We start from the raw sequence: 11,443 nt of genomic DNA on the forward strand, positions 1-11,443 counted from the left end.
AGAATTTCATAACATGCGCTCGAATTATTTTGGAACATCATGACATGGAACATATAATTTTGCAAGGAATATAATATAATAACATATAATTTCAAGGAATCCTAGATGGTTTAAATATTCGTTTTCAAAACAAGGTTTTTCAAAATGTAAAGCACACGAGATATAGCAAAAGTGTGTTTAAAAGAGGATCAAAATAAAGGCTGCATAATCCTCTGTTCCGCATAAATAACGAGAAAGACATACATTATTATAACAAGTTTGGGCGATACTTAATTTTAACACTACAGGAAATCTGAAGGGTTATTTTTTAGTTAAAAATGGAAAGTCGGGAATCGTACACAGACAAGCAGAATTTTATACGGTAAAATCATCTGCACACACTCCGAGGGTAACTAAAAGACAAAAAAAAAATGAGGCGAATTTTCTGTCGTTTGACTTTATTCCGAAACATAATGAACTGAGGTTCGTCAAAGGATAATAACACTAGACAGGCTTTAAGAGACTACTTTGAATGAGTATTTCAATATGTTACGATTCAAATGTCGAAAAATTTGACTTAATTGAACTAATTTTCTTGAATTGTTGATTCTATTAATTTACGGAAGATAATAGCTATCGAGCAAAATGCAAACAACAAATATGACAAAAGCAGTTCTAGCCATTCTGGGTTTGATCATGAAAAGACCTTGGGGTGAATTATTCATTAGGAAGGGTTGTTTTAACCTTGGCGTCAATTAGAATTAGCTTTTTGTTTCAAATATTTAAGAGAATGGCGAATTAGCCGAAACCTTTCCTTGACCTTGTCTTAGTCTAATGTAAAAGCAGTAGTCTGTTGGAGTCTTCTGAGAAGCAAACATAATTCTGGATCGATTGAATTTTGTTTATTTTCAAGCGTAATGCTTGATTATACGTCCTATCGCCTCTCATGGAGCTGTCAAGTCTAATGAAGGTCAGTGTTTTAAATTCCCACTGCTGCGAGTAGTCGCTTACAAAATAGTTCATACAGCTCCCTACTGCTTAAATTGGAGGGCCAATTCACCTGCAATCTTTGGATTTTGTTCTGCTCACCAAAGTTCGTTGAACAGTATTTTACTCATTTTAATAAAAATATGTTAAACAAAAACTATGATCCTTGAGCTATTTTAAAAAAGTTCTAAGGGAGTTCATTGCGTTACAATTTCAATGGGAGGGAGCTAAAAGGAAAAATCATTGTTAAACATTCATAGCTTATGTGAAGTAACACGGTTGAATAACAAGATGTTAGGACTCCTCTTGGTTCGGATAAAAAGGTGTAAATTACAATAATAAAGAACGATATCAGCTTCGCTCGTAAATACCACACAATGAAAAAGATAGCCAAAAGGCAAAAGTTCTTAAAATACTGAAAGGCAAAAATTTACATCGCTCTGTAAAGGTAATCATTTTCACCCGCCCTTCAGTTGAAAAAAAGGGGATGAAGTTGTGCCCGAGAGCTGTAGCACACAATACATGTCCTGGAGGGGCTAACTGTTTGAGCAGGAAAAGAAAGGAATAGATTTTTCTTGCTATTTTATCAATGAATTACCAAAGGATCTCGCGTTTCTCAATTCCATCGATATGTTTCACAAGTGAAGACTACGTTGTCGTCATGGAAACTGAGTGCTAAAGTTAAAGATTTAGGTGTTTACTGAAGTGTAATGGCAATTTCTTATTTATGACAAGAAAAAAGGTATTACGCAGAAAGTCAAAATCAGCCAATGAAAAGGATCGATCTAAATAAGGAATGTTGCAAGTATTTAGGGTTTTCATTTAACTCACTGTAGGCCATGTTTGGTTTTTTTCACAAGGTAATATCATGTCAATACTTGTCTTCAAAGAAGCGCCGGGAAAATTAACTGAATCTTGTACGTAATAACAAGGTAAGCTAAAAACCACCGGCAGTTTGGCAATTTTTAGTCAAGTTACGACTCCAGATTGGGAGAACTTCAAGGGATCAGGTCAGTCCTAGAAACACAAGGTAAACTACTCTTAAGAGTTCTTTAGGAGCCGAATAGCGATCAGCTTGAGTTAAGAGATTCTTTCCATCATTCTTTTTATATGAATATGGTTAACGATATATTCCAAGTAATTATGAGTAAGAATTGGCCAGCCATTAAATTTCTTAGAACTAAGAATAATTAATGAGTAGCAAGCTCAATTTTGGATCAAGGTCAGACTATTGTCATGATCTTTTTCGCCAAACTTGAAATGATGCGCAGCAGATGTTTGGATCAGAAATCTAGAGTGTTGCGAGTTCTAGTTTTCATTCATCTGTTTAGTATAATTAAATGCAAAAGGCCCTTGTTCCGCAATTAGATGGTTTTGTAACGTTTTTTAACGTCAAAACAATCTTTACATTGACACTCTGAATGCTAATCTTGCTTTTCAACTGTGTGCGTTCTTTCCTAATCATATTTTTATGCCGATTTTTATTCTGATGTTAGTTTTTGCAGGGGTTGCTTAGTAAACAAGAAGATTTAGCTAGACCAGATGGCTTTCCGACCAGTTGCTATCGCTACACTATTCGTGGTGTGTTTGTCATTCCATACTACTGCTTCTAAGCAATGTGGAAGTTACACCTACTCCATCTTCCAAAAGATGTTGAGGGGTCACACATTTCGGACGATCCAGGTTCGCGCGGGCTCCGTTGATTGTATAGAGGCATGCAATTCTGACGTCAGATGTCAAAGCCTTAACTTCGTCATATTTGAAGACTTGTGTGAGTTAAACAACAGGACTAAAGAAGCCAGACCGGAAGACTTCGTTGAAAATATGAACAGATATTACATGATGAAATCAAGCGAAAGAGGTGTTGAAAACTATAAATGTTACAATGTAAAGAAATGATTGCTGCTTTGTATATTAACCATGTTTAAATGTATTCCTTATCCGATGATTGTCTCACGAGAGAAAGTGTATCAATTACAAATTGGTGAATTTCGGAGGAGGAATGATTTTTTCTTCAATTTATTATTTTTTTCAAGTTTAGGCGACGTTTTATCGAGCATTCTTTGTAAACAAAACAGAAAAGAAATTATTAATCTCTACGAAAATGATAAAAAGACCCATGACTTATAGCGCTGATTATGTCGCTTCTTTTTAGTGCCTCTCGGGTCCATTTCAGAGCTCCCAGCTGATTCTTGTCGAGAGGTAAAGGCGAGTGAAGGAGATAAGGCTGTAAATGGCAGGTACTGGCTGACTACCCCTGGATCACATCATGTCTCTCTTTCTTACTGCCTCATGAAAACCGGTAAGGGAAAAGTTTACCAATGTTACCGTTTCATTTTTGAAAATTATTTTTGTTGGTGAAAGACGTGAATAAAAATTATAATAAGAGAGTTGGCGAACAAGTTGCTGACTAGACTTATATTTAGATCGTCTTCCAACGCCATGTATGGTTGATTTTGATATAACCCTGCTCACAGTTGATGTAGGTTGTGTTGATGTAAATCCAAATGAGGAAGGTACAGTCCATGTTGTAAATGCTGATCATGGCGTCTGGCCCGCCAGTGGCTTCTGTCGCGTTATTTTTGAACAAGACATCAAAGCAGTCGGTCCGTACGTACTGGACATCGAGCTGTTAAATACGGTCAGACCAGGAATTGTGTATTGGGGACATCCTGGAGTGATCTACAACGTTGTTGACGAAGACAACTTTGACTTTGTTTATTTTAGGTAAGTTACCTTTGAGGTTTACGTACTCGTTCAACTAAGAGCCCCTCAGCGTTTAATGAGGCCCTTTTTACATGTGTAAACGTGGTAGCATTACGTTATTATCTTAAAACATAAAATCTCATCATAAGCATCGCTTAAGTGATTAACGATCCACACGCGATTTCATCGTCAAGGATTGTGACTCATTTATTGCATGGCTGGTATTTGACTGTGATATGACGGACGCTTAATTTTGGGATATTTCTCCTCGGTGATTTACACGGAACCGTATTGATTCACGGATACAAAGAAGAAGACAAAAGATCAATAAAGGACGGCGGCTTTTTTTTTTCAATTTCTGAAAATTCGGGGGAAAGAAGCCGACGAGGGCTGATGAATACCATAAGTGTTAATTATATTACCTGCAATTTACATTTCGGTGAACAGCGAAGTTACAGTATTGAAGTACCCACAGGGTACATTGTATCGGCAAGGACGAGGGAAACAGCCAAAAATGAATTTAAAAAAAAGTTAAACTCTGAAGAAGGAAACTGTCAGTAACATGATAAATATTAAATGTAATTTTTCGTCAAAAAATAAGAGAAGGTGAAGTTCGGCTGGGAATCTTAGTCATTGATTTGTTTATAAACCTATCAAATACTACATGTTCAGTTACTTAAAGATAAATCATTACGCTGATGTGGCCTGTCCGGTACTGAACAAGTGAGACTACTGCAGCAATTAAGGTTATGGGCATAGGTGATGGAGCCGTAAGCAAGTTCGTTTAGAGAAACTTTCAAAGCATCATGGGTGAAAACAAGTCACAAAAATTGTGCAACAAATTCTCAACAAAGTCACTTTGTAGCGCCACATTGTACGTCCTCGTTACACATTACTCCAAAAATGTTTCAATAGTTTGTCAAATACTTGTGTGCTTTCTAAAATACCATTTTATGAAATAGTTTTGACAGACATTTTAATCCTAGAGAAAGATGTTTTTCCGTGAATAAAGATTTTAGATATATGAAAATTTTCACATATTTGCACTGCGGTGGAGAGATGAAATTAGAAGATCCTCGCAGCTAAGAACACTACTGAAACGAGTAGTTGTAAATAAGACCTGAAAAAAATTCAGGCCCGTACGGGATTTGAACCCATGACCTCTGCGATACCGGTGCAGCGCTCTACCAATTGAGCTAACAAGCCAACTGGGAGCTGGTCTATGAATTGGGTACAAATGAACATCCAAGTGAATGAAGATTGTTCCACCGCAGTGCAAATATGTGAAAATTTTCATATATCTAAAATCTTCATTCACTTGGATGTGCAAATATGTGAAAATTTTCATATATCTAAAATCTTCATTCACTTGGATGTTCATTTGTACCCAATTCATTGACCAGCTCCCAGTTGGCTTGTAGTGTTATTAGCTGCGAGGATCTTCTAATTTCATGTTTTTCCGTCTTGTCACGAGCGTGGGACTAAGAAAAAAATTCTGCGTCCCCATGAAGAATCGAACCTCAGACCTTCGGATTCCGCGCTCCGATGCTCTACCAATTAACGTTAATCTTAATAAACATTAATTTTACTCATTTGTCATGAAAAGCTTGAAGTTCAGTCCCTTTTAATATCCTTTCCACGCAATCGTCACTGACTAATCAGGAAGGGGAGAATTTGTGGAGCTTCTGATAGTTGGTTTATATAATTTTGAACGATACATTGCGATATTTTACTCTCTTACTATGTGCAGGTTGCCAAGTGGCTCAAATAACTGTTATCAAGTGGGTTATTCCTCTAATGGGAACAACTATTATACCAACACTGCTTCCTGTCCTGGCGGTACTCCAAACAGTGGTAAATGGTTCAAAGTTCGAGTTCAAATCGATTTGAATAGAAACGTCGCCATATACTACAAGGGCACTCTTGTGAAGTCATATACAGCCCATTTCGGTACAAAAGTCAGTGGCGGAGTTTTGGTTACAAATGGTTTCCGAAATATCATCCAGTTCAGCAATTTCAGCATTAGCCAGCAATAGAATGTACATAACTCAGTTTATCACCATCAAACTGTAGCTGATAGGATAAATAACTCAGAAATATAAATTCTGTGAAGTTCCTTAGAGTTCCAAGTAGACAGATATGTGTAGATTTAAATCGGTTTATATTGTTATGTTTCAAAGAGCACGACTAACTATCTTTCAAACATTTCGCAAAAACGCCATTGTAAATGTATTGAAACTTCATACAAGATGAAGTTTCTTAATTCTGATTGCCTAAGAGAAATGCAGTTTCCAAGCAAAAATAAAACTACAAAAGGAAGTAATTCAAGTAGAAAGACTTAACTCGATACGAGAAAGTTAAAAAATTGAACTTGCGTTTCGGTCAGTTGTCGGAGAAACCCAGACATAGCCAATAAACGCGAGCCCCGCTTTATACTGGAAATTCCCTGTCGGAATTATGGCTAGGGTAGTGGGAGGGTTTTTCGCTGCCAAAACAAAAATAGAGGAGCCTAATATACAGCACTGAAAAAGAAAAAACCTCGAAATATACTGAATTTTGGATGTCTTTTTGGAAATAAGAGGTGTTTAGATCCATTGGTGTGGTGTGGATAGGTTTACAGTAGACACTTGTCTCTAAATTACCCTGAACCCCTCTGGACACATTTAAATCAAGAAAGGGCAAATGTCTATCCTTTTCACACTCAAGGGTGAATTGGATCGACGGCTCTAATGAATTCAAATGCGACAAGAGGCGCTCCGCTTCATTTCCAGATACCGCAGAAATAACATCATCGACATATCGTTTCCAGGAAAAGGGTTTAACCGATAAAGTGGCTAAGGCCCTTTGTTCTACGTCTTCCATTACCATGTTAGCAATGACAGCAGAGACGGGCGAACCCATCGCTGTACCAAAAACTTGGTGGTAGTAGGTGCCGTTATATGTAAATTTCGTGGTTTTGAGGCAAAAAGACAGCAGATGAATAATATCCTCCACAGGCAAAGAAGTTCTTTGTCCCAGGGAAACATCTTCTCTGAGTCTTTCCTCCGCAACCTTAACGGCAAGATCAACTGGGATCTTAGTGAAGAGCGAAACAACGTCGAAAGATACTAATTCTTCACAAGCGTTAAGAGTTTTATCTCTTATGAAATCCGCAAATTTGCAGGAACAGTGTAATCAGTATTCCCAACAACAGGCGACAAAATTCTCGCAAGATAACTAGAAATTGCATAAGTCGGAGAATTAACAAAAGAGACAATGGGTCTCAAAGGAATTCCCGGTTTATGAATTTTAGGTAAGCCATAAAAACGTGGACATAAGCCGTCACTACTGTATAACATTTTGTACGTAGAGTCACTAATTCTACCAGCTTTTTTCAAATCAAGCAACATTTTGTTTAACTTTCTTTGAGTTTTGCTGGTAGGATCAGAGTTTAAGACAGCATACGTATTCTTGTCATTAAGCAGAGACAAAGCTTTGTCGTGATATTGCTGTTTGTCCATAACCACAACACAATTACCCTTGTCAGCAGATAATACTAGCCTGTCCGGATCCTTTTTGAGAGCTATAAGCACATTGAAAATATCCTTTTGAATGTTTTTGGGAGGAGGTTTAGCACGCCTGAGTATGCTACTTACTTCTGCTCTTACCAAATGCTTACGATCGTCGTTGAGTTGAGAAGGACCTCTTGTTGCAGCGTTTAGATCACCCCTGATGAAGGCACTAGACAGGAGTGTCGAAACGTTGGGCCTATGAATTGTAACTTCTTCAGTTACATTCATTAAATCTGCAAACCAGAGTAGCATCAAACTATGTCACGACTAGGTTATTTCATCGAAAGCGATTCGGATACAGGATGAAAAACTCCTTTAAACGGTCAAACGGGGTTTGAACGTTTTGAAGTTTGAGAAGTCGATAAAAAATGGAATTCGTCATAATTGTGGCTTTGACCGAAAGCACGGTGGTATCTGCACATTTTTGAATAAATTTTTTTCTTGTATATCATCAGTTAGCAATCACATAACTTCGAGTGTCATTTTATAGAATAAAATAAGCAAGAGTAGTTTTTGCATACAATTGCTCGAACCCCGCAAGGTGAGTACCACTTGCGGTCTTGAAAAAATTTACCTACTGAACAATTTTTTGCTGCAGCCAAGTTCATATCAGTCTAACGTTAGGTAGTTGAGCGATCAATTCTAGCTTGTACGATTGAATTCTTCGTAGACATCTAAGCTTGTCGTACTTTTCACGAATGCTAAATACCTCTGTTGATAATTTGGAGTAACCCATTAAAATTTAGTCATCCAAAATCGTCACGAATTTGGTGACTACATTTTGCCTTTTAGTTTGTCTATCAAAGTAACGATAAAAATAACGGATGAGAGTTTTTTGTGCAAAAAGCCGTCGGCTATCATCATTTGATGGTCGACGTGGTCAGCTATCAGTTCCCCCGCGTTATCGTAACTGACCCCACATCAGGAGACGTTTTGCAAGATCTCGTCGACTTACCAGCATTTTGAGGACTTAGTGGTCTCTTCTTATCAATTTCTTTCTTATTCCCCCGCTTGAGCTCTCCTGGTAAACTTTGACTTTAAGAGATAAAATTGAATCGCACGCCTACCATTACTACTCCTAGATCTTCTCTTAAACAATTTCAAGGACAAAAAGATAAATAATAAACGTATAAAGATAAATAATATTTCAAATATGATATTATGAGGTAAATCACAATTGATTTAGAAAGCATTGCCAAAAAATGGTATCTTACTGCCTAATTTTGTTGGTTTCTTCTCTGACCAGAATTCTTACAAACCTGTCCCTGTTACAATGCCACAATAAAAAACTGTCAAACAGGGTTCATTTAAAAGGTACGTTGAAGCATACTGTCCACAAGGATACCATGGAGTGAAATGTAAAGAAGGTATATCGTTCTATCATATCCATGTTGATGTATTTTCCGAGATATGAGTTGAAGGTTCTTGTTTCAAGAGTATTACATGCAACAGAATTTCTTGAGTATTAGTGCCGAACTATAATAAAGGTAGAATTAGAATTGAGCCTTTTCATTTAAGGCAAGGCTCTACTTGCGTGATCAGAGATGGGCAACGAAAAGTAATGAATGAGCCTGAGCTATAATCCGTGATAAAATTTTTGACACATTGACCTTTCCAATTCAATTTTATCTCTTTTGCCCTCGTTTAGTTAACCTATTTGTCCCCATTTCCCCAAATAAATTTTGTATCGTGATTCTATGAACCATAAGCTACAGGCAACTTCGAATGGGGGGGGGGGGAGGTCTTGTTGATGATTTAGAGTGTTGTATTGTATGCATAAATAGGACTAATTTTAACGCGCGCTGATTGTAGGCTTAATATCGATAATCGAATTGAGTTACAAATTACATTTCCAAATTGTATGAACATGTTGAATCACGGAAAATGGGCCTCTCCCACCCGATTCGGGTTAACATAGTTGAATAATATTATTGAGATGTAAAAGAATTCTGGTTTCAAACTGTGTGCAAATGTATCCTCCTTTTTTTCGCCTTTTCTGTAATCTATTGGCGTGCCTTAAGTTTGCAATTTGATAATTCATTACCAGTGTTGATAGCGAAGAGATTGAACTAACAACAGATCTCATAAGTATTACCAAGCAGAAGAGTTACTAATCTCCTGTGAAACAGAGATCTATCACTACCATGAATTTTAATATTACACTTATCACTACACTGCAAGAACCAACTACAAACCATTTTCTTGTAACAAATGCATTATTATCAGTCAACCTACAGGGCATGAGCTCTTAACAAATAAGGAGACACTGGATAATTGACTTTATAGCCAAAATTCTACGTGGCCGCGAAACTGGATGATGAAAGGCAATAAGGTGATAAATCATCTTAATGTCTCACTACAAACTACCAAAATATGTCCCGGGAAATTATTATGAAAAGGTGACAATTTTGACGGTAGTTATCAAATCTGAACCCAAAAAGATCGAATGCATTTATTTACCTCAATGGTTTTTGAAAGGCCGCATTTTTTTAGATGCTGTCTTCTTGCCCCGCATTTTATAGCTTAGTGTAAGGGAGTATCATGGATTAAAGAAAATTTTAAAAATGGGTAGACTTAAAAGTATACGCTTCCATCAACGATAATGACGTTTCGCTAGTTGTCTATTCGACCAAATCCTCAATGTTTCCATATAATTTGTCGTCGTACATCCTCATGTTGATCAGCCTCTGCGGACGAAAACAAGAAAGACATATAAATCGATTGCTCCAGACTTGTTTTAAAGACTTCTTTTTGAATTCTAGTCGTGGAAATTGGCAGGAAATCTGCCTTTCAGGTGAGGTAACGACAGGTATTTCAAAGATGAATTTATCTATGAGGTAGACAAATAGAGTAGTTCCACCTTATATGATGTTTCCATGCTTTTCAACTGATTTCTTAGATCGGTAAATGTCGGTCTCCTCTTGGGGTCATCTTGCCAGCATTTCATCATTATCTCATACCTTAAGATTACGAAATCATGATTCAGGTAAATCCTTTCACATCATAAATAGTATATAACCAACTGACAAACATACGCGTGTTATGAGATTACACGATGAAGTCTTTCTTGGCTTGGGAAGCTCAATTTGCCGTCCCTTACGACCTTTAGATGAAAATATCTTTAAAAAACATTCATATTTCTATACCCCCAATGGAAAATAAAAACATGATTTGATATTTCAGCATGCAACAATCATCAGGAGCTAGAGGTTTTAAGGTACAAGAGATCGCGTCAGCATTTTTATGAGAACGACTTTAACTGGAAAACATAATTCCACCACTCCGTGGTACAGTTACGAAATTGTTGATTTGACAGTTTTAAAATTAAGCTTACAGCTTATCATCGACGTGCTGAGGTTTAGACATTCTGTATCCCTGCTGAAGTAAGTTTGCAATTTTCTTGCCATCCATCCGTGGATAAGGCGAACCACCTGAAAGGAGAAAAGCTTTTAATGAAAGACGTGGACATCAATAACTTATAACAACAGCAAAGGTCTTTTATAAGGGGCAATATACTCATTCAAATCAACAGATAAAAATATTTATTTGATAGATGTGGTCAATAAATAATATTATTGCAGGCTACAAAAGGCCTCCTTAGGTGCTTTTTGGGTATTTCTTTCACTGAATAGACTGATAAAAATGTAAATTTATAAAAGAAGTCCTGATTGGAAACTGTAAAAGATGTTGTACAAAATTGGGAAAAGAGAGAAAAAGAGGCATCGAGGGAGTACATTGTAGTTAGTGACTTGGATATGAAATGGTTTCCGAGATGCATAAAGCGTTCCACAGCATTTTAGCAGCAACAAAGGTGAAGCTCATCCTTGGTGTACACCTGTTATGTTCACGAATGGCGAAGAACGAAGAAATCATAAATATTAAGCCTCGGAAAATAAAAGTGACAAATCGTACAAAAACCTAAGAGGTTCTTACACTGATGCCAATTGAAGGAGGGCTTTACATGTCCTCAACTTCCTGTTTTAGAATTCTAGTTTAGAATTTTGTCTCAAAATCGCGATTCTGTTACTTTGGTTCCATTTCAAAATGCCCCAAAGTACACTGATGAGGAGATTTCGAAGTTCAGAGAGAAACTAAGTGATGAAGCATTAACCCCGAAGGAGTTTTTTCGGTCTCTATCGTAAGCAGTAGGGGAGGGGAGGGGAGGGGAGGATTACGACCTAAATGAAAGAATGAAAATTCTACCTCATCCCGAAAAGCAA

The 11,443-nt window shown here is 37.1% G+C and overlaps 2 protein-coding genes across 4 annotated transcripts in view; one reads left to right on the forward strand and one right to left on the reverse strand.

Annotated features, from left to right (window-relative positions):
* Positions 1-1,782: 1,782 nt before the first annotated feature.
* LOC149044124 (uncharacterized) lies at positions 1,783-5,996 on the forward strand. Of its 2 annotated transcripts, none has more exons than XM_089208703.1 (5): positions 1,783-1,976; positions 2,463-2,827; positions 3,122-3,268; positions 3,444-3,693; positions 5,423-5,996. In XM_089208703.1, the coding sequence occupies exons 2-5, from the start codon at positions 2,509-2,511 to the stop codon at positions 5,706-5,708; spliced, it is 1,002 nt and encodes a 333-aa protein (XP_089064829.1). In that variant the 5' UTR covers positions 1,783-1,976; positions 2,463-2,508; the 3' UTR covers positions 5,709-5,996. The 2 variants fall into 2 exon arrangements, with proteins under 2 accessions (XP_089064829.1, XP_089064828.1); XM_089208702.1 differs by having other exon boundaries at positions 1,859-1,996.
* Positions 5,997-9,357: 3,361 nt separating this feature from the next.
* The window catches only part of LOC113665696 (fibroblast growth factor receptor 4), a 25,346-nt gene continuing 23,260 nt past the window's right edge, over positions 9,358-11,443 (reverse strand). For both annotated transcript variants that reach the window (XM_089208669.1, XM_089208668.1), the window contains 3 exons: positions 10,558-10,654; positions 10,084-10,183; positions 9,358-9,910 (listed from right to left, as the gene is read on the reverse strand). In XM_089208669.1, coding sequence (XP_089064795.1) covers positions 9,845-9,910; positions 10,084-10,183; positions 10,558-10,654 — 263 coding nt within the window. In that variant the 3' untranslated portion in view covers positions 9,358-9,844. The remainder of the gene's footprint in view (positions 9,911-10,083; positions 10,184-10,557; positions 10,655-11,443) is intronic.

Source organism: Pocillopora damicornis, chromosome 6, assembly GCF_964200805.1.
Source record: "Pocillopora damicornis chromosome 6, jaPocDami1.2, whole genome shotgun sequence".
Taxonomy (NCBI): Eukaryota; Metazoa; Cnidaria; class Anthozoa; order Scleractinia; family Pocilloporidae; genus Pocillopora; species Pocillopora damicornis.

What these genes read in the sequence shown, in the direction of transcription:
- LOC149044124 (XM_089208703.1), top strand. Translation starts at nt 2,509, where the DNA reads ATGGCTTTCCGACCAGTTGCTATCGCTACACTATTCGTGGTGTGTTTG. An exon ending in TTACTGCCTCATGAAAACCG is followed by an intron (nt 3,269 to 3,443) that starts GTAAGGGAAAAG and finishes CCCTGCTCACAG; the next exon opens with TTGATGTAGGTTGTGTTGAT. An exon ending in TTTGACTTTGTTTATTTTAG is followed by an intron (nt 3,694 to 5,422) that starts GTAAGTTACCTT and finishes TACTATGTGCAG; the next exon opens with GTTGCCAAGTGGCTCAAATA.